This window comes from Panthera tigris, chromosome D4, assembly GCF_018350195.1.
Source record: "Panthera tigris isolate Pti1 chromosome D4, P.tigris_Pti1_mat1.1, whole genome shotgun sequence".
NCBI classification, from domain to species: domain Eukaryota; kingdom Metazoa; phylum Chordata; class Mammalia; order Carnivora; family Felidae; genus Panthera; species Panthera tigris.
The window spans coordinates 93,029,949-93,055,568 of record NC_056672.1 but is presented as its reverse complement, the minus strand read 5'-3'; the positions used below and the strand labels follow the sequence as shown (position 1 = coordinate 93,055,568).

Sequence of the window (25,620 nt, the reverse complement as noted above, 5' to 3'; positions counted from 1 at the left end):
GACATGACCCCCTCCGGGTCCCCCAAGCCCCCCGGCTGCCCCTCCTGCCTCCCCTGGGCTCTGGCCTGGCCTTTCTGTGCCCTCGCTCCCCAGTGGTCCCACTGTTTGAATTGCCTTTGGGCACCTGCTGCATGGCTCTTTTCTCGACTTCTCTATTTCCATAATAAAAAGATGAAAAAAGTCCCATCCCTGTGCCTGTCACCATACCCTAACATTCACCGCAGCTCTGTTCATGAAGCCCCAAACTGGAAACAACCTAGCTGTCCTCCAGTGGGCGAACGGTTAGGCAGACTCGCACCCACACGTGGACGAGGGATGGGCGGTGGGCACACACAGCTTGGGGAAGGAGGCTCAGGGGCATGCTGAGTGGGCAGAGATCGCATACTTTGATCCCATTTGTATACGTTTCTAGAGGTGACAAATGATCTAAGCGGAGAGGTTAGTGGTTGCTTGGGGCCGCTAACAGATTAATGGCGGCTATAAAGGGGCAACCCTGGGGGGTCCTGTGGGGTGGAACGTTCTATATCTTGACTGAGTCGGTGTCAGTCCCTCATTATGATTTTGACTGTGGTAACGTCTTGAGAACTGGATAAAGGGTGTATGAGATGTCTCTTTCTCTCAGAACTGCGTGTGTATCTCAAAATAAATTCTTAATTTAAAACCATTTTTAAAGAAGGATTCAATCACAGGTTTTTCTGTTTTACAGATGCCCTGAAAGTTGGAGTGATTACTGAGCCTAAGATTCTTCCAGCTCTGAAATTCAGCTGCTGACATGTTGTTTCGAAAACTTACATCTGCTAAAATCTGTTCCAAGTAGGTGCTTCAGCGTTTGGAGCGGCCGCGGCCTGAGGACCGGTCTGAAGCTGGCCTCTGCAGGGGGCCCTGGCACCCTCCCCAGACGTGCAGTGGCTGTGGCCTCGGAGGGGAGGCCGCCCAGGCTCCTGCCGCCACCAGCTGCCTCCCTGTCAGCTTTACGGGCAGACCCGCTAAGGTTGTGTGGATCACACAGTTCCTGCCTCAGTAGAAGAGTCCAGAAAAGGGAACCATTTCCTCAGGTAAGAGCATGACTCAGATAGAGGTCGGCGTGGTGCTGGAACTTATTTGCAGAGGAGGGCAGTGCTTCTCTGTGGTTAATTCTGGAGCACGAATGTCCAAGAAACGGGCAGGAATTGGTTTTAGCCCAATACAAAGAAGTCGGGTTTGTTTGTTTTTTTTCCTTTAAAAACTGGGCACTTTCCAAGACAAAATGAAAGAAAAATAAGATTTTTCCCTCAGGAAATAAAAATAGTCTTGGTGTGATTGAAATGCGTGGTGTTAGCGATCAGCTTCCTGAGACCCGGCCCTTCCTGGGGTCAGCGAGGAGGCACCCGCCGCAGGGCACCACGTCTCTCAAAGCCACCAGTTCCGCCGAGGACCTCTCCCTCCACCACCCAGGAAACGTTGAAGGAAAACCAGAGGGACGAGGAAGAGCTCAGGCTGCTGCGGGGTGCTCTTCTTGGTGGCCGAGACCGCCTGTGTGACAGGGAAGCCGTGCCCGCAGGAAGCGCCTCAAGACTCCTCTCCTTTAAGGTGCACGGTTGAGACTGTAGAACAGGGAACGTGTCAGCGCTCCTGCAGGACTCCATGCTGGGCAGACCCTCATCCTCTGGGCGATGGGAGTCCTGGGCCGGCAGCACCGACGCGCCCTCACGCGCCCCTCTACTCTCAGGCCGAAGCCAGCACCGGTTCCTCGCCTTGTGGTTTCAAACGCAGGACGAGCCGCCACCGGTCTCTGAGCCAGTTTCTGCACGCGGCCCTTCACGGTGGGTGTCTGGGCCAGGCCACACATGAGACCCTCTCGCAGCGGTGGGGGACCCTGTGCCATGGCCACCACAAGGCATGGCCCGCTGTCTGCGGGGGAAGCGAGAAAGGGGCAAGGCTCAGAGCCCTCGGGCCGACCGACACCGTCACGTTACGCCCCGTGACTCCGGTAGAACAGCCTGTGAGAAAGGAAAGAGCTTATGGTGCAGGAAGTAGGTGAGCGAGCTAGTGGGTGACACCTTGAGACATGCAGGGCTGAATCGAGATCCAAGGATGAGGGGCCGGTCGGAGGAGGTCCCAGAGGGCGGTGACGGCCGTTTGCAGAGGACGGAGCCAGGCCAGCACAGCAGCTCTGGAGGTCGGAAGGAAGCAGAATATCTGTGAGCCGTTCGGAGGAAAAGGCAAATCCAAGTAGCCCGTATTTAGTCAAAAGGAAGGAAATCATGCCCAAAAAAGTAAAAAGCAAAGGGAAGAAACCAAAAGGAAGAAGAGGGAGTTAATTAAGAGAAAAGCTTAATTAATTAACTAATTAATTAATTAAATCAGAAAGTATAAAATTGGTAAGACGGGGCGCCCGGCTGGCCCGAGCGTGCGACGCTGCATCTCGGGGTCGTGAGTTGGAGCCATGTGTTGGGTGTAGAGATTACTTAAAAATAAAGTAAATTAAAAAAAAAAAAAAGTCAGTGTCTCAATTAAAACAATAAAATCAGTAAGACCAAACACCAGTTCTTGAAAAACAAACGATGAAATAAACTCCTGACGAGATAGAGGGAAACCAGTGAAGTGAGACAACACTCAGGCTTAATGAGAAGCGCAGATGTTCTGCGTCCACACTGGCACCACGGTCGTAAATGGGAAAACCTCAAGAAATCGATGCCTTATGCAAACACACCTGAGAAGAAACAGAAAATTGGAGCAGGTGGTGAGCAGCAGGGACGCAGCGGGCTGCAAAGTTCCCGCCACGCGGGCACCGGGCTGGCAGCTTCCTGCCACGCACGGGTGTGTGCTCCCAGCCTGCGTGAGCCCCCGGCCCCAGCTGGGCCTCGAGACAGCGCAGCCCCTGCCTTGTTCCAGCTGTGACCGCCAGAGACCCTCACACAGGGCCACTGGGCCGGGCTGCCTCAAGTGCCTGACCCCTGGCGACCAGGGCAGGATGTTTTTTCTGTTCTGAGCCACTGAGTTTGGGGCGGTCTGTTTGCCAGCAGCAGATAACCGGTGATGAGGGCTTAAAGCCGTCCAGCAGAGCGAGGGCCGTGGGGAGAGGACCTGGTGTCCAGTGGGAAATGGCCACCGCCCCTGCGGCCTGTCGGGGGGCTCATGGAGGAGTGAACGGTGGCCCCGTCTCCTTTCTGCAGCTAAGATTCCTTTATAGTTTATTTTAACTTTTAAGATACCATTTGTGGTTTTCTTTTCCTTGTGAATATAAAGTGGAGTGTGTTCATGGTAGAATATTTAGCAAGTACAAAAAAGTTAAAATAGAAAATACAGTAAAACCTTGGATTGTAACTTGTTCTGCGAGTGTTCCACAAGATGAGCAAACATCTCTAATAAATTTTAACTTGATAAACGAGCCATGTCTTGCAATACAGGTAGTACAGAACGCCGAACGTCACGTGATCACAACTGAGCCAATGGTTCTTCTTTCTCTCTCTCTCTCTCTCTCTCTCTCTCTCTCTCTCTCTCTCTCTCTGTGGGATTGTGGGTGATCGTCTTCCATGCTTGGATGTTTGGTCTCAGGCTGTGGTGTTTGGCAGATATCTGTGATTTTTCAGAATGTTACAAGGTGCCCACAACTGGCACTGGTGTATTTTTGTCACTTCAAAGCACCAATGGACAGTCCTTTGCTTTTCCAGACAAGAGTAAGCTTAGGAATGCTTTGCTTCATTCTAGGTCAGGCTGCCTGCAGATAGAGACCCTTTCCTCTGCTGCCTTATTGCCGGTTCCATTAAATACAGTCTATGACAAGAGTTTGTTAATACTGTGCTGTAATCAGCATCTGTGTGAACGTTTGCAATGGCCCCCATGCAGAGAAAGGTTGAAAAGAAAGGCAGGAAGAAGGAGATGATCACGGTGGAAGTCAAGAAGGAAATCGTCGAGAAGTACGAACGAGGGATGCGAGTGGCCGAAATTGCAAGATTTTATAAGAAGTCTACGTCAACCATTTGCACAATATTAAAGAAGAAAGAAGAAATAAGGGGGCTAGATGCAGCGAAAGGAGTTACGAGAATATCAAAGCAACGGCCACGTGTTCTGGAAGATGTAGAGAAGTTGCTTCTGGTTTGGATAAATGAGAAACGGCTGGCGGGTGACACCGTGACCGAGAACTTTATCTGCGAGAAGGCAAAGGCCTTGTACACCGACCTCGTAAGTAAACTGCCAGGTACGTCAACAGAAAACGAAGAAGGCTTCAAAGCAAGCAGGGGATGGTTTGATAACTTTAAGAGGAGAAGCGGCATCCGTAGTGTTGTGAGGCACAGAGACGCTGCGAGTTCGGACGCTAAGGCAGCGGAGGTGTTCGCTGCCGAGTTCCAGAAGCTCATGGCTTCCGAGTGTTACCTGCCGGAGCAAGTTTTTAACTGCGATGAGACGGGGCTGTTTTGGAAAGAGATGCCAGAGCGGACGCACATTACGGAAGAAGAGAGTGCGGTGCCTGGTCACAGGCCCGTGAAAGACCGTCTCACCCTCTTGTTTTGCGCCAACGCGAGTGGGGATTTCAAAGTCAAGCCCCTGCTCGTGTATCATTCCGAGAACCCACGAGCCTTCAGGAAATGCAGGGTGCAGAAGAGCCAGTTAAACGTCATGTGGAGGTCCAACAGCAAGGCTTGGGTCACTCGTATCTTGTTCGTCGAGTGGGTCAACGAGGCCTTCGGTCCTGCGGTGAAGAAATACCTTCTGGAGAAGAATCTGCCGCTCAGAGCCTTGCTGGTGATGGACGATGCCCCTGCTCATCCTCCAGGCTTTGAGGACGACCTGCTGGAGGAATTCGAGTTCATTAAGGTCAAGTTCCTTCCTCCCAACACCACTCCAGTCCTCCAGCCCATGGATCAGCAGGTCATTTCCAACTTTAAACAGCTTTACACCAAAGCGCTATTTCAGCAATGCTTTGAGGTGACCAAAGGAACAGACCTTACCCTCCGAGAGTTTTGGCAAAATCATTTCCACATCGTGAACTGCCTCCAGATCATCGATAAAGCCTGGGACGGGGTCACCAAGAGAACCCTCAATTCTGCTTGGAGAAAACTGTGGCCCGGTTGTGTTCTTGCACCTGACTTAGAGGGGCTTGCTCATGAACAGCAGCCGCCAGTTGTCGGTGAAACGGTGTCCTTGGGGAAGACCAGGGGACTGGAGGTGAATGAGGACGACAGTCAGGAGCCGGTGGAGGAGCGTGGCCGGGAGCCGACCACCGACGAACTGATGGGTCTGCATCGCGAGCAGCAGCAAGAGGTTATGGGGGAGATCTCGTCTGCAGGGGAGAAAAAGGCCAAGGAGTCCCTCACTTCAAGTGAGATTAGGGAGATGTGTGAAAGGTGGGAAACAGTGCAGAAGTTTGTAGAAAAGCACCACCCGAATAAGGCTGTAGCAGTGCGAGCGATGAATCTGTTTAACGACAATGCGATGTCCCATTTCCGTGAAATCCTCAAACGGAGGCAAAAGCAAGTGTCATTGGATAGGTTCCGTGTTAAAGTTGCACGAAAAGAAAGAGATTCCACGGAGCCAATAGACAGCAGTGATTCCGTTAGAGATGATGAAAGTCGTCCTACCCAATAACCCTCCTCTCTCTTGTCTCCCTCACACCAGCCACGGAGGTTTTCAAAGGTCAGTGCAGGTTAATTTGTTGATTTTCCTTTATATTTTGTATTTTCTTTATTTTGTATTATACTTCATATGAACACTTTTGAGTGGTGGAATGAATCATCTGCGTCTCCATTATTTCTTATGGGGAAATTCACTTTGATATACAAGTGCTTTGGATCACAAGCATGTTTCCGGAATGAATGATGCTCGCAAACCAAGGCGTTCCTGTACAGAGAACTGGCAGGCGGCCCCCCCGCTGCCAGGGCCCACATGTCCTTCGTGTCCGTGCCGTGTCCCGGGCTGACACCACCGGCTGTCCTGTGGCACACGCCGTAACATCGATGCTCTCGGTTAGGTTCAACGCTAGGCCACATTGTGAGGACTTTGTTTCCCGTGACATTAGATGTTTTTGTAAAATGTCTTTTTTCAGTAGCCATTCATCATTCATAGGACTTCTGCCCCGTTGTTGGATATTAGGAGGCCCTCACGAGAGCAGGTGTGGAGCCGGAAAGCCCAGCTGAACTCTGGGGCCAGTGATTTCTGCCTCCTGCCCCCGGGCCGTGCCGCAGCCTGCGCCCCATGGGAAAGGGTCCCCGAAGAGCCTCCTCTCGTGAGGGCCCCCGGCCGGGACTCTGGAGGAGCCGGTTCCTCGCTGAGCTGCACATGCAGGCCTAGACCCCGCTCGGTCTTGACAATGTGCACATGGTCGTGAGTGTGCGGAAGGGCACCGCTCCGGCCCAGAATCAGCACCCGCCACGGCGGCGGCCAGAGGCACACGCCAGCAGTTGTACCTGGACCCCTCGTGGTATCTCTGAAAAGTTACCTTCTTGTATTTCAAATTGGCAGTCTTAATTTTTAAAGAAAGGAACGGCCTGAAGTTAAACCAGTAAGTTAAAAGTCGCTCCCACGGATACGGACAAAATAAAAGAGACACCAACAAACGTTGGCAAGGATGTGCGGAAATTGGGCCCCTCATGCGCCGTGGAGGGAAGCAGTCCGGCCGCCTCTCAGCCAGCGAATCAGCTCCGCTCAGCCCGGCAACTCTACTCTCAGAGAAATGACGGCACACCTCCACGTACGGCATCCGCGCACAAACGTCCACGGCAGCCACAAGGTGGAAACAACCCAGATGTCCGTCCACAGAGGAGTGTGGTCCGGCTGTGCCGTGGAGTATTGTTCAGCCGTGAAAAGGAGTAAGTGCCAGCAGTGCTACAAGGTGAATGAGCCTTGAAAGCAGCGTGCTGGGTTGCAGGACCCAGAGGCAAAGGCCGCGTATCATATGACCCCTTTTCTTTGAGTATCTAAAACAGGCAAATCCCAGGAGACAGAAAGTGGATTTGTGGTTGCCACCGAGAGGGCCGATGGGGAGCGACTGCTAATGGGTGGTCTTTCTGGGGTGATGGAAACGTACTGCCATTAGGTAGCGGCGATGTTTTCTCCTACCTAAATATACCAAAACACCGAGTTGTGCACTTTAAAGGGGTAGATTTCATAGTATGTGTATCATATAAATAAAACTTTTTAAAAATCACTGAGCTGTGTGCCCGGACATTTGATTCAGTTTGAAAACGAATTGAAATGGCTTTCAAATTAGCATTCTCCTTTAACAAAACAGACCTGAGTGGCCCCAGTTTTCAGGGTCCAGGCTGGACGCCCAAATGTGTCTGGGGTGGCGACCCCAGCTCCACTGGCATTTGGGATTTGGGGACGGCAGGGTGAATCCCGATGCTCTTGTGCAGAGTGGTGCCTTTGGGCCCGGTGCCCATCTCTGTGGAGGTGGCCAGGCACCTCCAGGTCCCCTGTTGTCTGGCCGGCTGCTTACCCAATGAAGACCCAGCAGAAATGTGTGAATCACACATGCGCTTTTAAATTTTCTGGTCCAGGGAGCCTGGCTGGCTCCGTTGGTAGAGCATGAGTTTCTTGATCTCAGGGTTGTGAGTTCAAGCCCCACGTTGGCATAGAGCTTCTGTTAAAAAACATAAAAAAAAGTGGGGGGTGGAGTTAATTTTTCTGAATGTTTATTTTTGAGAGAGAGAGTGCAGGTGCAGGAGAGGCAGAGAAGGGGGGGGGACGGAGGCTCTGAAGTGGGCTCTGCGCTGACGTGGGACTTGAACCCATGAACCGTGAGGTCATGACCTGAGCTGAAGGCAGACGCTTAGCCGACTGAGCCACCCACGTGCCCCAGGAGAGGAAATTAATTTTCATTTCCTAAGTCCAGTGTTCCCTGAATATCACCGTTCCCACCTGTAATCGGTATAAGAGATCAGTATAGAGACATTTGATGCCTTACGCCAGGTACATTTTGCACTGAAAAGTAGGGCGTAGCTGACCTGCTGGATGGTGGGGGGGGTGGGGGTGGGGGGCGGGGCAGGGCTGGGAGGAGACAGGGACTCCAGGCCTCAGGGGCCTCCCCCATGAGGCCTACGGCTTCGGGGGCTCCAGGGCTGGTGCCAGCTGATGACCCTCTGACAGCCCCTCGGCATTCCTGCCGCATGTCTTATGGGTAATACGGGCGGGGGCTGCCACCCATAGGGCCTGGGAAGGCTGGGTGCCGCGTGGGGGGCTGGGCACCGTGTAGGGGGCGCCAGGAGGAGTCCAGGGCTCTGGCACCCCCGGCAGTGAGGCTGCCTCGGGCAGTGGAGCCTGGGAGCTGGCAGCTCCGTTGTCACCCCCTCCTCGGCCTCGGCCACCCCTGTGATAAAGGGCACAGGACTCACCTGGAGAGGGGGCCACACAGCGGCGCCCCCTGTTTGCAGAAAGCATTATAGGAAAGTGGTGAAGGGACCATGACTTGGCGTTCACACGAGAGTGCTTTGGTGACATTTAAAGTCACTTCAGTGACCACAGTGTGGAGAGAATCGTGCTCTGTGGCCGCAGGAAGCCCCCTGGCCTTGTTCTCCTGGGACGGAGGGACAGACAGGCAGAAGGCTCAAGCCAGTAGCCAGCCGCATTGGACTCTCAGCCAGCCACGTAGCTCCTTCCGGGTTCTTTTAACTTCTGACCTTTTCCTTTACTTCCCACCTTTCTGGGAGGCTTGGAGGGCAGCTTTAGGTCAGGACACACCGTGAAGTGTCTGCTCCATGCTGTCCTGTCCTGGCCAGGAGCCTGGCCCTCTGGGCTTCCAGCCAGGTCTCAGGCTTTGCTGCCGTGCTCCTCCCACGCATGTGGCCTCTACGCAGAGAGACCACCAGCTGGAAGAATGTGCCTCCCGGCCCGTCTCAGAGCAAGCCAGGGCCCTGCGCTGCTCTCCCTCCTGTAGAGGTGACGAGACAGCCAGGTCACAGCCAGGGCTGTGCGTGTGTCAGCCACACTCGCTCTGTGGTTCCCATGCCCTCACTTGCCCCAGGCTGCCCACTTCACCGTGCGGCTGGGCCGGGACCCCAGCCTGAACTGTGCAGGGTGCCAGCGGGCTCTGCCTGGAGGAGACAACACTGCTGGGAGGGTGGCTGGGGCGTGGCCGAGGGGCAGGGTTTCGGGAGGCCTTGGGTCCTGCTTGGTCGGTGCGCCCTGGAGCATCGGGAACCTGTAGCAAACACTGGACATGGCTTGTGTCGACCCCGATAATTAGACAGCCAGTTGTTTTGCCAGCAAAATGGGCTTACACGGGAATGGCAGAGGCTTTGCGATTCGGGACGAGCAAGCCATGACGAAGCCACAGGCAAGTCTGGAGAACAAAGGAGAGGAAGGTTACTTTACAGAGAAAAAGGAGACAGTTGTGAGGCACTGCATGGAAGGGAAACCCCTTGGAGGAAGGGAGGGCTCAGGGTGCCGGCAGCTTCTCCTTGGCCGAGTCCTTCCTGCTGAGGGGTGAATGAGGCCCCAGCTAAAGTTGTGTGCACGCACGCACAGGTGCCTCTCTTGCTGCTGGGTGTGCGGCTGGCGCAGAACGCTAGGGCTGAGGGCTCCCCCTGCTGGCTGTCTGGCCCCACGTAAAAGGATGGTTCCTTTATTCTGCTTCACATCTGCTGGGGCCTGGCGGGCCTGTGCGGCTGTCAGGTAGGCTCTCCTGGGCCAGCTGTCAAGAGGAGGCCACCTGGCCCGCGCCCTCCTGCTGCCGGGTTTGCCGCTGGGCCAGGGGCTTCCCACTCAGGTGTGGAGCAGGGGCCAGGGAGCAGGGCCTCTGGAGTGAGTGGGTTCTTTGAGGCAGATGTTTTGTTGTGCTGCAGGGTACCCGGCAAGAACCTGGCTCAGGTTAGCCGCCTTTCAGAAAAATACATGGTGCTTAAATGAGTTGCACATTTTGACCGTTCATTTTAAAAAGAAGTTCTCAAACTGCCAGGAGCCGCTCACCCCAGTGGGCTTCTGGAAGGCCGTCCGTGGGAAGGCCTGCTGGTTGTGGTGTGGGTTGCAAACCCAGAACCACATTCCCAGCTAAAGATGATTTGGACTCCAGATTTTTTAATTTTCACTTTAAAATGAGGTCAATTAAAAAAGTCTGTCGTGGGGTGAACTTGAACTTGGTCTCTGCCAGCTGTTTTCATTCTCAGAAGCACATGGGTTTCAGTGTGTTGCTGTACTTTGTCCAGGGCTCGGGAACAGAACAAAGGTTGTGTAATGAGAGCTGAGCGGAGTTTCTGTGGCCTCGGTCCTTTCTCCAGGAGGAGGGGGTAGGTCCGTCTACCTGTCCTGGGACTGGCCTGTGAACGGAGCCCACTGCCCGCCTCTGGGTGGCCAGACGCTGGGTGCTATGCTACTTAGAGAAAAGGGGAAGAGAGCCTGTGGCAAATCTTGGAGTCGTAGGGGTTTCTCCACTAGAAAAAGGCCCCTCCCTCAAAAGGGCCATTTGGTCATCTGCCTCCTTCCTGGGCTGACCGGCGAAGCGGGTGGCTGCAGTGCAAAGGAGGTCATCGGGGTCATGGCAGTCTGTGCTGTATGCGGCGTGGAAAGAGCCTGACCACGAGGCATGGATGGACCACACTTGGTCTGCAGGACAGGCTTCCTCCTCTGGTGACCTGACTTGAAGGGGTCAGAGGAACCTTTGCCCTGCACCGATGCTAGTCTTTATTATAATTCTGATTGGACTGGGGCTCCACCTTTTTTAAATTTATTTGAGAGGTGGAGGGGGGGATGAGTTGGGGAGGGGCGGAGAGGTAGAGAGAGAGAATCCCAAGCAGGCTCCACGTTGAGCGCAGAGCCCAGTGTGGGGCTGGATCCCACGTCCCTGGGGTCATGACCTGAGCTGAAATCAAGAGCGGGATGCTGAACTGACTCAGACACCCAGGAGCCCCAGCTCTACCTTTTTAAAGAGGAGCCCCTCAGACCACACAAGGGTGGGGATAGCCAAAGAGAGGGGGTGGCCTGGGGGCCTGGCTGTGCCTGAAGGAGGGCTTTAGACAGGACGCGTGGCAAGCCCTCGGCCTCCCTCTGAGACCCTTCTAGCAGCTGTCAGAGTGGCCTGCAGTTCAGAGGGCAGCGCAGGGCACCTGCCTGCAGTCGACCCAGGGACAGAGGCCAGGGGGAGGAGCCACCATTTGGGGTTTATTTAAAGCACCCACATGGCTCTCGGTCATGCAGGTGGTGGGTGCTTGGCCCTGTGTTTTTGGACGGTGGACAGAAGGGTGCTGAGCCAGAACTCTGTACCCTGGGGGGAACTCCCGCCCCCCCACGTCATGCTCTTTGCTCCTCCCCACCCCCATCCTTGTGTCCAGGGAATGCAGGCACAGGACGTGGCCCCAGGGGCTCACACTGCCCTTGGGGGGTTGCTGCTTGCTTGGGTGGGGCGTGGTGTGGAAGGACCCTGCCTGAGGGGCCCTTCCGCACACGTGCTACACATGCCATGAGGTGTCGAGGGCTCTAGAAACAACGGTGTTGACGCCATGGAGAAGCCAGGCCAGGGCCTTGGCCTTGCTGAGGCCTGGAGGCTGCTCCAAGTTAGCCCAGGGAGGAACCAGGGTTGAAGGGCCGACCAGGGGAAGAAGTGGGCGGGGCTCCTGGTGCCTCCTCAGGGAGGGGCCCACAGGACCTGGACGGTCTCCAGCTTCCCCTCGTGGGGGCCGTCTGCTGGGCCCGAGAGTTCCCCTCCCTCTTGAGGCCACAGGGGCCCGAGAGGTCTCCTTGGCACAGCCCACGAAGGCACTTGTGGCACCGGACTGCCCCCTCAGCACCCAGCTTTGTGGGGACTCCCAGGAAAGGGACAGCAGTAAACAGACGGGTGGACCGGCGGGAGACTGTGACCCGGCAGGTGTCACGGGGGAAAGACCGTGAGGGACGAAGGTGGCACGTTGGCTACATGTGAGACGGGCAGACAAACGAGGAGAGCCCCCAGCTCCTGCTGCTTCTTCCAGCGGAGAGCCTGGCCATGGGCCTGGAGGGGCACCTGTGCGTGTGCCCCATGGGGCCCGGCCAGCGTGCAGGGGTGCAGGTACAGGGGTGGCCGAGACCCCCAAAGAGGGTGTGCTGTGGGAACGAGTCTCTGTCCCCCTGGTTTGCTTGCTGTGGTGCAGGAGGAAGGAGGCCTCCAGGCAGCAGGTCTGGCGGGGCGGGTTGGGTCTGGGGGCGGGGTCAGGGGCAAGGCCAGGTGTGGGAAGGGGGGGCTGGGGTGCAGGGCTGGGGGAGGGCTGAGGGCCAGGGTCAGGCAGGTGTGTGAGGTGGGTCAAGGTGGTCTGGGGTGTGGGCGGGGTCTGGCACGGGGTGGGCCACGGTCAAGGTGGGGCAGGTGCAAGGGTAGCCGCCGTCTGGGAGATGCTTTGGTCTTGCAGGCTGGAGCGGAGCCCTCGGGATCTTCTGGTTTGGCACATTTGGCGTTTATGGTGGACTTGAGCCACCTTAACGTGATTTCGGAACAAGATCCAGGAGGAAACCCACAATAGAGAGAAATTATGATTGTGCTACGTTAAAGTGAGAGCTGTCCCTAAAGCGTCTTCCTGCTGAGAGTCCTTCTGTTTCTTGAGTTAGGTAGGAGACAGGATGGTTTATTGTGAGGAGAAGGAGGGGCCCTGGGGCGTGGGAGCCTGTGCCTGGAGCGTGCTGTACCCAGCATGTGCAGTGCGCGTGGCAGGGGTGGCGAGTCGGGGGCGCAGTAACTCGGCACAACCCCGACCTGCAGGAAGGCGCCTGTCCCTCCTTGTCACCGCATGAGGGCCCATCCTGCACCCAGCACCAGGAGGGGAGGAGGGCTGCCGCACGCGGCGGGAGCGCTGACCCTGACCACGTGTCTCGGCAGGGAGGCTGGCACCCGGAGCGTCGGGGCAACGGCCAGGAGGTGAACAGCACACGACTGTAGCTTTTAATAGCTTTCCTTTGCATTAATTTTTCAAAATTTGCAAGCTTATTTCATTTTCCAAATACTCTACTAATATGCATAATTGCCTTTATAAATAGTAAAAAGCCAGTTAAAAACAAATAAAAGTGAACGGTGGTGCAGGGAAAGAGCCGGAAGAAAACCCAGGTTTAGTCCCAGATGACCCCCTTTTTCTCACACGCAAATGAACGGCAATCCCTCTGGCTCTGGTGGAAAGTCAGACCGGATGTGGTCCCTTAGTGTCCGAGGGTGCTCTGACCGGTTCGGAACCAAACGTGGGGAAGCATCAGGGGTGTCTAGCCCCCGTTGTGGTTGAATTGTGTCCCCCTAAAAATTCATATGCTGAAGCGCTAAACCCCAGCACCTCAGAATGTGATCGTATTTGGAGACAGCATCTTGACAGAGCTCATTAAGATGAAATGAAGTCATTAGGGTGGGCCCTCATCCACTCTGAGTGGTGTCTTTGTGGGAAGAGATCAGGACACAGACATGCACAGAAGGAAGACACAGGGGGAAGACGACCGCGTTCACACCCAGGAGAGAGGCCTCGACACCTTGATATTTGGCTTCCCTTTTCCAGAACTGAGAGAGATTAGATTTCTGTGGTTTAAGCCACACGTTTGTGGTGCTTTGCTTTGGCCACCCTAGGAAAGGCATCCCCCCACCCCCGGAGACCAGTCCGTGGGTGGGGTGGGGTTGTAAGCTCGCCGTGAGGACCACCCCCTCCTGTAGTCCCGTCTCTCCCTTTCTTTCCTGGTGAGAAGCCCAGGCCGGGCATCCATTCATCTGAGCTGTGGTAGGAGATGTGCACACCTCTGGGGCAGGTGTTCCAAGAAGAGAACCGTGCAGGCCGACATCATTCGTGGACTTGGGTGCGACAACACTTAGGAGAGTAGTGAGACATACGGCAGCACCGTGAACAGAGCGTGAGCTCTGCGGGAGCTGGGTTTATAGCAGAGACGCCTGCCTGCCGGCCAAGAGCCACAGAGACTGGGTGGTGGCTGCCTACCCCAGCCTCTTTTGAGGCCCATTAAAATGATGGTAAAGGCATTTAAAAAGGACAGTTTTGCCTTTTTACTAAAGGCAAAAGTGCTTAACGGAAAAGACAAGGGGAGGAGATGGAAAGCAGGGTGACTAACAGCCTGAGAAAGCTGGAGCCTGAGGCAGAGGGGTGACCCCGTCCTGGCCCGAGCCCAGGGAGGCTCCAGACTGGAACCAGGGTCTTGGGGGTGTTTTCAAGTGGAGGGGTCAGACCCTGACCTCGGAGACCTGGGCGGTGGCAGCCGAGTGCCCGTCTGCAGGTGAGGAGGGAGCATTCCCTCCTGACAGACCGGCTAAGGCGAGAGACCTCTGGGCCCTGGTCTCCCAGGCCCCCAGTGTACCGGCACCAAGGACTGGCTTCTGCTCAGCCCCCAGGCGGCTGTTCAGTGCCTCACTCTTGAATATGAGCAGTGGTCTCCAGACGCTTGAGAAAAGCTTCTGAGAGGAAAGACAGTCACTGTGTAAGCAGGAAAAAGGGCGTCGATACAGAAGAATGTGTATGAAAACAAAGACTGAGTCATGAGGTCCTCTGGGGTAAGAAGAGAAAGAGTTCTTGATTAATGAAATTTTGATAGCGGAAATGAATAATGCAACGAGCATTTTAAAAAATAAAGTTCAGGAAACCTTCCCCAAAGGCACAGAAGAGGAGAGATAAGAAAAATAGAGGTTCTTCCAGGAAGCTCAGTATCTAAGAGCACTTCCGGGACAGGACGGAGGACAGGGAGGCCAGGACATTGTCAAGGAAAATAAAAGGCATGTCCCAGAACTGAGGGACATAAGCATACCCGATGGACTCCACCCCATCCATCCTGCTGAGACCCTGGATGCTTGAAGGGAGGGTGCCTCGGGAGGAGGAGACAAGCGTCCTGCATGCAGTGGGGAGTCAGGTGGCTGCAGACCTCTTGGCACCAGCACTGGGAGTTAGAAGGCAGTGGAGGGCCATCGCCATCACCTGCCGCCCACACACAGCCAGACTTCCAGCCGGGAGCAAGGGCCCAGGGAAAACTCTTGCAGACAACCAAAGCCTTGTTAAATGTGCTTCTTTGCGATTGTTCTCAGGAAGATGCTGGAGAATGTGCTCCTCAAAACCAGAGGAAAACTGGGGAAGGTGAGGACTTGGAAGTCCAGAAACGCAGGAGGCACCGGGAGAGGAAGAGAATGGGAGTCTCAGGGTGGAAGCTATGGCACAGGGCTGGAGATTGGCTGTCCAGACTGAGACAGAGGACAGAGGCTTGAGAAGGGATGTCTTTAAGAACAAGTGATAGACTTCCAGGATTGTTTAAACATGTGGAGAGAGGTGTTGGAATTCTGTCAGAGTCCCATTAATGATGGCAATGTAGAGCATCCAGCAGTGCAGTTTGTTCTTTGATCTATTCCCTTTCCCCATTCTTTACATAAGATGATTTCTAGTGATCTGTCTTCAAATCCCCCAATTCACCTGCCATCTCCAATCCACTGTCAGGCCCAATCAGTGAATTTTTCATTTCAGCTATTATACTTTTTATCGGAGAATTGCCATTTAGTTCCTTTATATAGTTTCAAGTAATTTCCATTTTCCTTTGTCTGTTTACTCATTATGACCATGTTTTCCTTTAACTTTTTGGACATGTTTTCCATTCATTCTTTGCATACACTTACGACAGTTGTGTTAGTCTTTGATAAACCCATCATCTGAGCCACGTGGAGTTGGTTTCTATTTTTTGGGTTTGTTTCGTTATTGTTGTTTTTTGTAATGTTATCTCCTTGATTATGAGCCATATTTTCCTGTTTCTGGGTAGATCTTGTGATTCTCATATCATGTACCGAACGTTGTGAATGGTGCATCGCAGCAACTCTGGATTCTGTTATCTTCCTCTGAAGAACGTTGACCTTTGTTCTAGTAGGCAGTTAATTTCTAGCTGATTACCTTGAACAGGCGAGCATGGCTTGGCATTTCGTGAGGATGGGTCTTTGTGTTAGTGGGACTCAACCTGCAAAGTGCTCCATTGTGGATTTTACCGGGGCTTGGTTCTGGATTTTGGCAGGGCAGGTCAGGAGTGGGGCTCACTCTAGGCATAGCACCAAGGCCTGGTCTTTCTGGAGTCTTGGCTAGATGCTGCAGTGTTGTCTGGGCTGGAGTCTAATGTGTCTAGCACTGTTTGACTGCTAGTGTCTCTGTTTCGGTCTCAGCCCCAAGGCAACTGTTTCTGGGAGCCGTGGGGATCCTGCGTCGCTCGTACACACTCCCGGCTGCTTCAACCGCCCCTCTTGCCGGTGCGCTGCCCCGCAGATGGCCTGCCACCTCCTCCACTTGGTGGAATGCTGTGCTCCCTGGGTTCCAGATCAGTGGTCCTGGCTGGGGGATTGCCCTCGGTGGGAGGCGGTCATCCTGGGGCCCTCCTCGGGCATTGTCCTGCTGTCGGGAAGCACGGTTGTGTGTGGCCTGTTGCCCAGAATCAGCTGCCTCGACTGTGTTGTCCAGTTGATGTTTGCAGTGAGAGGGCTGCGTCAGTGCCAGCCCTCCCACGTGACCAGAGCAGAAGTCTGGAGCAAACCCTGCAAGAAAGGAGAAATAACCGTAGTCCCCATGTGGCTCAGCTGGGGATAGTATTTACAGAGTTGTACTCATGTCTTCTATAAATGGTGAGCCAAAGGAAGACTCTCTCAGAACCGTTTCAGGAGGTTGTGGGGTATGCAGGCGGTGCTGGGGGACGATAGGGAATTCTTCCCTTGAGGTTGGTCCATCACAGGTAAGACTGAAACTGAAGGAATAACCACATCAACGTATTCTTTAGAAAGATAAATGAAAGTATCCAAGGGCATAGCTAGCAGAGCTCCTCTGGGTAGGAAGTTTGGAGTAGGGAGCACAGTGGGTCTCCCCTCCCGTGCCCGTGTGAGGATTTGGGGTTTACGCGGTCGGCCATGCAGGCGTTACTGTGGTGCAAGGAAACGACCGTGAATGGAGACGAAGTCTTTGTACGGCCTCCTGGGCACAGAGGAGAGGAGGGAGAACAGGCTAATCTCCAGAAACGTGGAGACGTGCGTCGTGGACGTAACGGCTTGTTGCCGGGCGGCGTCGGTTAGCGGTGCGTGTGCCTGTGTGGGCTGGCTCCCGGCTCCTCGTGGCGAGCCCGTCCCTGAGGCCAGCTGGCGGGTGGAGCCGAGGGCGCCTGGGCCCCTGCACCGGGACCACAGAGGCGGGCCCTTGGCGCGCGGTGCTACTTGTCTCTCTCCGCCGATGCCTCACTCCTCAAGCTGCCCGCTTTCTTCCCCAGCGCCGCCTTGAGGATGGACCCGGCAGACCCTCCTGGCGACCCCGCTGCCGGCGACCCCGCCGCTGGAGACACAGACCACCCTGGCAACTCCACTGGCGGCGAGCGCCATTGCACAAGTGAGTCTGCGCGCCCACGGCCCTGAGTGCGGCTGGCTGCACGTGGCAGGGCCAGGCGTGGGTGCGCGTGCGGGGTGCGTGTGCAGCGGGTGTGGCGGGGGAGGTCTGTCCGGGTATGGGGTACGTGTGTGCACCAGGTAGGCACCCTGGGGGAAGGCATCCCGTGCTGTGGCCTTGTGCGAGGCCGCCCCGGGAGCGGGTGCGAGCGTGCAGGCGACACAGCACGGCAGCGCCGCCGTCCTGTCTCGAGGGCTGCAGGTAGGCGCCTCTCTTTGCGCCGGGGAGGGCGCCACCGGCTCTCGAGGATAAGCCGCGTGGCCTGGTTGTCCCAGGGCGGGCTGCCTGCTGGCCACCTGCTTGCGGGCTGCCAGGAGGACTGCGGGACCGGACAGACACTCAGGCGTGTGTGGGGGCACTTGGGAAGGACGGCTGTCTCTCTGAGTCCTGGCTCGACACGCACAGTCTCTGGGCTCCACACATGGTCGTTTGATCCATCTTGCCAAGAAGGAGCGGGAAGGGAACCGGGATGTGTCTGAAAAGCAGGGGCCCGGGCCGGGCTCCAAGCACAGGAGCCCCAAACCCCGTGGGGTATTCCTGCCCTGCGCCCAGGGGCGGAAGAGGACAGTGCAGGGCATTGGCCCCGGGTCCTGATCGGAGATGAGGGGCCTATTTGGGCACGGAAGCTCCTCCGTGGGGAAGGGAGGCATCTTCAGCTTGGTGGCCCTGGATGTGGTCAGCAAAGGTGGCCCTGGATGTGGACTGTTTTCTCATTTCCACCCTGAGAGTCCGGCTTGCCTCTTTTGTTCGGAGCAGCCATGGTCTCCAGATGTTCCCCACAGCAGCCTCCAAACTGGGTCATCAGTTTGGGGGTCACCTCTGCCCATTGAGCCAACCAGAGACAGGAGCGAGGACCCAGGTCCTGGTGGGATAGGGACCCAGGGTCTGGGGGGAGACAGAGACCTGGGGCCTGGGGGACCTGGGGCCTGGGGCAGGGACTCTGGGTCTGGGACAGGGTATCTTCCGGCCCCTCCTTCTCTCAGGGTCTCACCCAGGGTGGTGTGTCAGGCCCTCCTGTGTCTGCCCATCCCCTTGGGGTGCATGTAGGGTGGGGCCTGTACTGACGTGACACCCGGCATCACACCTGGGCCTTAGTCTGAGGATATGCAGAGCAGTGCCTGCCATCCAGGGTCTTGCAGGCCTCACCCTTGGTCTACTGGAGCTAGCAAAGGGACAGGCCACCCTGAGAACAGACAGCCCCCCTGGATCAGACACAGCCCCCCTCCCCGGATCAGACATAGCCCCGCCCCCGGATCAGACACAGCACCCCCAGGTCAGACACAGCACCCCCCAGATCAGACACAGCCCCCCCCAGATCAGACATAACCCCCCCCGGATCAGACAGCCTCCCCCCAGATCAGACACAGCACCCCCTAGGTCAGACACAGCACCCCCTGGATCAGACACAACCCCCCCCAGATCAGACACAGCCCCACCCCCGGATCAGACACAGCACCCCCTAGGTCAGACACAGCACCCCCTGGATCAGACACAGCACCCCCCCCACCGGATTAGATACAGCCTCCCCCAGATCAGACCCAGCCCCCCCTGGATCAGACACAGCCTCCCCCCGGATCAGACACAGCACCCCCTAGGTCAGACACAGCACCCCCCTGGATCAGACACAGCCCCCCCCATCAGACACATCCTCCCCCCGGATCAGACACAGCACCCCCTAGGTCAGACACAGCCCCCCCATCAGACACAGCCTCCCCCCGGATCAGACACAGCCCCACCCCCGGATCAGACACAGCCCCTCCTGGATCAGACACAGCCTCCCACCCCGATCAGATACAGCCCCTCCCAGATCAGACACAGCCCCCCCCCCCCTTCAGACGAAATCAAAATGACCTTTCTCTGAGAGCCCAGTGCCAGCATTCCTGGCCTGTGGGATCTGTGAGTGTAAGAAATGACTGGTTTAGGGTAAATTTCTACGCAGCCATAAAAAAGGGAACGCCCCTCAAGGACAGGGTTTGCCTTCCTAGCTGTCTTTTCTTCTTAGATGTGCTTTTTAAAAAATTGATTTTCCGCAGTTGTTGTTTTTTTTTTAATGTTATTTATATTGAGAGAGAGAAAGAGAGAGCAGGGAAAGGGCAGAGAGAAAATCCCAAGCAGGCTCCGCACTGTCAGCGCAGAGCCCGACGTGGAGCTCGGACGCAGGAACCCTGAGGTCATGACCTGAGCTGAAACCAAGAGTCAGAAGTTTAACTCAGGAGCCACCCAGGCGCCCAGTTCCACATTGTTTTTACAAGTAGCTGTGCCGTCATTTTAAATCCCTGTTGTTAGTAGAATCTTTTCTTCCAGCAGATTCTCTAATGTGCCCTCGAAGTCTGGTAGTTTCTGTGTGTGGATCACATGCTCACCCGAGTGGACCCATAAGCTGTGTGGTCTTGTCGCAGACAGCGAGAGCCTGCGTCTGTGTGGACGCCCTGGCTCGTCCTGACTTCCACGGCTGTTCGCCGGCCTCGCGCTTACGGGCCCTGTGCTGAGGACAGGCGAGGTCTGTCTTGGGGGCCCACGGCTTGTCGGAGGAGGCAAGATAACAAGGCCTTCTCGCCCCACTTCCCAGATGGGGACGGCCCCCACCGGAGAGCTCACCCTGCCCATGGGGTTTGGGTGCCGTTGGGGGCCTCCGAGGGGCTGCCGGGCAGGAGGTGTGGATTTGGGAGCTTTGAGGAACGCCCTTTCTCTTGGCCTGGCGCCTGCCCTCGCGGTGCCCGCTCGGGAGGGGCTGGGCCCACCATCACATCCCAGACGAGCGTGGAACCTGGGACCAGGGACCGAGAGGGGCAGACAGGTGCACTGGAGAGAGTGGCAGTCCCCAGCTTTGCAGAGGAACCGTGAGCCCCCGTCCTGGGAGGTGGGATGTCGCCTGCCGCCAGCACTCACGCGGACATTGCCGCAGAGGGGGCCGGCACCTGCACCAGGTGGTGTGGTGGGCAGTGAGGGGACGGGCTGGCCTCCCAGAGACAGGCCTTTGTGAGGTGCTTCTAGGTCTGCAGATGTGACGGGGCCTGATGCTGTGGCCCTTTCTCAGGGCCGACAGGGTCAGGACAGCCGTCCTGGGGGCGGGGGTGCACACCGTGATGACCCGATGGCTTCCAGGCCACCTGAAGAGAGGGCAGGTGTGGTCGGGGTGGCCTGGGCTTGGCGTGGTGGGCACTGGAGCTCTGCAGACCCTGACCCGAGCGCAGCTGTGTATCCAGGTCCCTGACTTCCGAGGAGGACCGAGTGTCCGAGGAGAGGTGGCTTCACGGAGACCGCAGCCCAGCTCAGTCACGCCCAGCTGTGGTTTCTGAACTTCATCTCCTCGACTCCAGCGATAAAAAGCACCCACTTTATTTATTTTATTCCTTAACACCAGCTTCGTGATAGAAAATAGTAGGGGTCTTCCTGGCAGTTGGCATGGCAGCTGAACACGTTTTCTGGAATGCGTCTGTTTCTTAAAGCGAAGGCCACTGAGGTAGCTTAGACTCAGTGGCATTTTAGATGAAGCGGCATCTGTCTGTCCTGTCTGTCCCTGTCCCTGCATCCCTCTTCCTCCTGTCGGCCACCTCACGAGTGGAGGTAGCCGGCAGCTCTTGGTGTCCAGTGGGCACCGGGGAAGCGGGATGGGAGGGGGCAGGGCAGAAGGTGGGCCATCCCCGTGCCTCTGCCCGAGTCCCTGGCTGCCTTGTGGCCCCCAGGCACGTGTGTGGGAGGGCTGTGGCCAGGACAGCCAGTGAGGCCCATGTGCTTGGCGGGGAGAAGCAGCCCAGGGTGCAGGGGTGAAGGTCTGGCTCTGGGGATTGAGTGTCTTTTCAGTGTCTTCCCTGCATACAGGCCCCCACCTGCCCCCACCTGCGTGGTCCTGGGATGGGGTCAGGGGCCAGGTATAGGCCGGAGGCCATCTGTCTCGGGTCCCGGATCCAGGCCTGGGGTGGGGAGGCGGAGGTCATGGCAGGCTGTGGGCAGAGGCCCCTCTGCACCAGGCCCCACGTGCCCTCCCAGGCCCCAGCCTCCTGCCTAAATCCCTAGGCCAGGGCAGTGGGGACACAGGCCCCTCCCTGCGTTCTGCAGAGTGACACAGAGCTTGCTTATCTAACCCTTTAGACAGACACCTCCCAAGTCCTCCCTTTCTGTGTCTTTGGATGGGCATCAGCCTGGGAGCCCCCCCTCAGCCTAGGGGACCTCCCTGACCCCCTGCCTGCATCTTGCCCATAACTCCGCGCCCACCCAGGCCATGCCCTTGCCATGCCTCACCCCACCCAGACCGGCCTCAGGTCCCCTCGAGAGGTCTCCCTGAGGCCACTCTGAGCTGGTGGCCGTGCACGCCTGGCCCTGGCACCGAGGTCACTGTGGAGCACCCATCAAGGCCCAGACCACAGCCGTGAGCATGGTCAAATGTGCTCCCTTCCTGGGAGGGACCGATGGTAGCCTCTCAGCCCATGTGCAGGGTCTAGCTGTGTGGGCCGAGTCGGGGGGCATGTCCAGGGCATAGCTCCCAGTGGGGCCCAGGTCTTAGGTGCTGGGAAAGCAGCTTGGAGCAGGGCTGTGCCCTTAGACAGCCCCCGGTGAGGGCAGGACCAGGCCAGACAGGAGAGCCGTCTTCCAGTTCCTGCAGGGTCCTTCTGATCAGTGGGAATCTTTTATGTGATTGACTTCTTTGGGAGACCTCTCCAGCCCAAGGTCTTCAAGATGTTCTCCCAGAGGCCCGATTTATCTTTCACGTTCAGATCTACAACTGGGGGATGGATTTTCTGTAGGTGTGAGGCCAGGAGATGCTCCAGGGTCCTCTGAATAGGGTTACCCAGTTCCTGGGGCCACTGTGGTCACACATCGGGTCCTGTGTGTGCCCAGCTCTGACTTGAGGTCTTTACACTGGTCCACACCTGCCCTCTCCGGGCCAGTGCCGCTCGCCTTAGCTAGGGTGCTGCTTGGGGCTGGGTGGGGTCAGAGTCCTGTCTCGCTGTGATTTGGGTGGATGGTTAAGACAGGTGGACACACACACACACACACACACACACACACACACACACCCAGCCCGCTGTTTGGGCTGGAGCAGAATGGTTCATTGTGGGACAGGTGACAACTTCACACTGTCTGTTGTGTGGGATGGCCCTTCTTCAATAGGCCTTTTAATTTTACTCTCAATGCTTTATGGCTTTTTTGCGTGAATTTCGTTTGTTAGAGTTATCCAAAGAAATCTGAATTTTTTTGTGCCATTGTCACTGTTTCTTTTTTTTTTTTTAAACGTTTGTTTATTATTGAGAGAGAGACACAGAGTGTGAGCAGGGGAGGGGTAGGGAGAGGGGGAGACACAGAATCCGAAGCAGGCTCCAGACTGAGCTGTCAGCACAGAGCCCGACGCAGGGCTCGAACCCAGAAACCCCGAGATCATGACCTGAGCCGAAGTCTGACTTAACCGAGCTTAACTGACTGAGCCACCCAGGTGCACCTTTATTTGAAATTTCTTTTCTTTTTTTTTTTTTTAAATGTTTATTTATTTTTGAGAGAGACAGAGACAGAATGTGAGTGGGTTGGGGCAGAGAGAGAGGGAGGCACAGAATCGGAAGCAGGGTCCAGGCTCCGAGCTGTCAGCACAGAGCCCCACGTGGGGCTCAAACTCACAAACCCCGAGATCATGACCCGAGCCGAAGTCGGTCTCCCAACTGACTGAGCCCCCCAGGCGTCCCCACTGTTTCTGATGCCCGTCTCCACTTGCTGGCTTACAGTGGACTTTCCTGTTGGCCTGGTGGTGAGCGTCCATGCAGAAACGTGTCCACTGAGGAACCTCTTCAGATTCTTCAGGGCTCTCCACAAAATTATGTTTTCAGTGAGCAGTAGTGTCTTTTCTTGTTGTTGTTTTGTTTTAACTTTTAAAGACTTTATTTTTTCTAGAGCAGTTTCAGGGTTACAGCAAAATCCAGGAGGTTACAGAGATTTCCCATATCCCTGCCCCACACAGCCTCTCGCGTCCCGGCCAGTGTGGTGCCCTCATGAACCCTACTGACACGCCGCCATCGCCCAGAGCCCCCGTGGGCACTCGGGCCCTCCTGGCGGCGGTGCTCTGTGGGCTGGGACACGTGCGTGGTGATGCGCGTCCACTGTGACGGCCTCCCGCGGCGTCGCGTCACTGCCTGCATGGCCATGCCTCTTCCCGAATGTCTCGGGGCTGGGATCCTGCCGCGTGTGGCCTGTTCACACGGCCTCCTCCGCTCAGGAGTGTGCGTTTGAGGGCCCTCCGTGTCCTCTCTCGCTTGACCGCTCATTTCTTCTAGCGCTGAGTCACATTCCGCTTGTGGACAGACCAGAGTTTGTCAGAGTAGTGTTGACTTTATTGTTTCCTTTCCAAATTCTGTGCCGTCAACTGTTCCTTCGTGTCGTGCTGAGCCGGCAGGGGCCTGCAGGCCGTGCTGAATGGGCAGTGGGTGCCCTCCTGTTGGCCCTGTCGCTGGGGGCCTGCTTTCAGCTTTCAGCATTAAGTTCTATGTTTGCTGAGGGGTTTTGTTTATAAACATCTTTTTTTCTGGGTCATGAAGTTGCCTGTGGTCTAGTTGCAGAGTTGTTTCCTAAATCGTGAATAGAATTTACTCTTACGAAATGCTTGTTTTACGAAATGTTTCCCCGTATCCCATTAACGAGCCACAGTGGTGGACCCTCCATGGGTCGATCAGCCTTGCTTTCTGGAGTGCGCCCAACGTATCCCTCCTCCCGTGCTGTGCACTGAGTCTGACCACTGTTGCCTTGTCTGGTGTCTGCGTCTGTGTGCTCAGGTGGGCAGCCCTCCAGGGCTGGGCTCAGGTGTCCCCGCCTTTCCTTCCACGTCTGGTCTTCTGCAGGAGCCCAGTGGGTTGCTCTTGTCTCTTTGATTCTTGAGTAGATTTGCGGGTGAGCCACCCATGCTCTTGAGCCCCCTGATTTGACCTATGGAATCTGTTAGTGACACCACCCCCCCACCCCCCCACCTCTGAGCCACATGGCCTTGATGGTTCTTGAGGAAAGAACGAGGCGCCCCCTCTGGGCCCTGTGCTCTGCAAGGTTCTGGCGGGGCTGGGGAGGCCAGGGTCAGTGGCAACCGGGTGTCGGCAGCAGAGCTTTTGCACAGAGAAAAGGGGTTTCCGTGGCCTCGTGTGGCGAGGCCGTGGGGAGCCAGGAAGGGCTGAGCAGGGTGGCCCTGCCCTGAGGCCCAGGGCAGGTAGCCGCAGAGGTGGGGCGGGCCCTCCAGAGGCAGCCAGGGGGCGCTGGTGGCTGTGGGTGACTCAGAGACCGCTTTCTTTCCCAAAGCGTAGAGCAGGCGGCAGCCACCTTCCCAGACCTTGACCTTAAACCTGGTCTGAGGGCACAGTCCCTTTTCCAGCATGAGGGTAACCCCAACTTCCCCGGGGCCTAGGGTCCCAGTGGGATCCCTGCCCCGGCCAGCAGTCCTGCGGTGGGGCTGGAGACTTGGGCAAGCAAGAGAGGGCCAGGGCTGTGGGTGGGGAGGCTTTGGGGAGCAGCCAGGGGAGGCAGAGGCCGGGACCACTTTAGGGGCTCAGCAGGGGCTGGAGGCCACACTTGGTGGGCAGTGGACAGGCGTGGGCTGTGACATGGCATGGAGGGGTGGGGGCGGTGGCCCACCAGGCATGCCCTGATGGTTAGTGCTGTGGGCTTGGCCCTGGGGTCCGATGCCCCTTCCCTGCCCACACGGTGTGGTCAGTCTGAGACCTGCAGCCCACCATTGCTGAAACATGAGGCCTGGGCTGACCCAAGCTGTGGGCAGAAGCCCATCCCAGTGAGCACTGCAGGATGGCCAGGCTGGCGTCACAGGGAAGGGCAGTGGGGAGCTCTGGCCGGAGTCCACGGGCACTGGCTGGCATCTGCGGGGAGCCCCCAGGCATTGATCAAAGGTGGGGGGGTGTTGGTGGACTCTGCATAGCCCTTGTCTCGTCCCCCCAGGCCAGGACCCACTCCTGTTCCGGCAGGCCCTGCAGACACTGTGGTCCACGCGAGAGCTGCAGCAGGTGAGTGAGCATGGGGGTTGCGGGCCCTCCACTGGCCTCAGTGGGCCGCCCTGTCCGGATGTTCTGGCAGACACGTGGGGGCTGGGGCTTGGGGTGACACCCACGAGACACTGGTAGACACAGACCCCTGAGGCTCAGAGCAGGAGGGAAGGGCCTGCGGCCGCCATTCGGCTTCCGCACAGCACAGGGGACCCAGTGGGCCATGACCACCTGTGTGCCGGGTGGGGCCCGGGTACTCACTGGTTCACACTGGCCTCACCCATGGCCTCCTCTCTCAGGGACAGCCTGTCGTCCAGCAGGAGGCGGTGGGCTTGACAAGGAGGCTGCTTGGTGGT

The 25,620-nt window shown here is 56.7% G+C and overlaps 2 protein-coding genes across 3 annotated transcripts in view; both read left to right on the top strand.

Annotated features, from left to right (window-relative positions):
* Positions 1-25,620, top strand: part of EXD3 (exonuclease 3'-5' domain containing 3) — a 78,535-nt gene that overhangs the window by 1,524 nt on the left and 51,391 nt on the right. Inside the window, exons 2-4 of one of the 2 annotated variants that reach the window (XM_042963567.1) lie at positions 818-1,055; positions 17,131-17,246; positions 25,221-25,285. In XM_042963567.1, coding sequence (XP_042819501.1) covers positions 17,144-17,246; positions 25,221-25,285 — 168 coding nt within the window. In that variant the 5' untranslated portion in view covers positions 818-1,055; positions 17,131-17,143. Of the gene's footprint in view, positions 1-706; positions 1,056-17,130; positions 17,247-25,220; positions 25,286-25,620 lie in introns of both variants that reach the window. The other variant, XM_042963566.1, reaches the window with a different exon arrangement.
* LOC102952758 (tigger transposable element-derived protein 1-like) lies at positions 3,862-6,270 on the top strand. Its single transcript, XM_042963521.1, has 2 exons — positions 3,862-5,327; positions 6,165-6,270. Exons 1-2 carry the CDS (start codon positions 3,862-3,864, stop codon positions 6,268-6,270), a joined length of 1,572 nt encoding a protein of 523 aa, XP_042819455.1.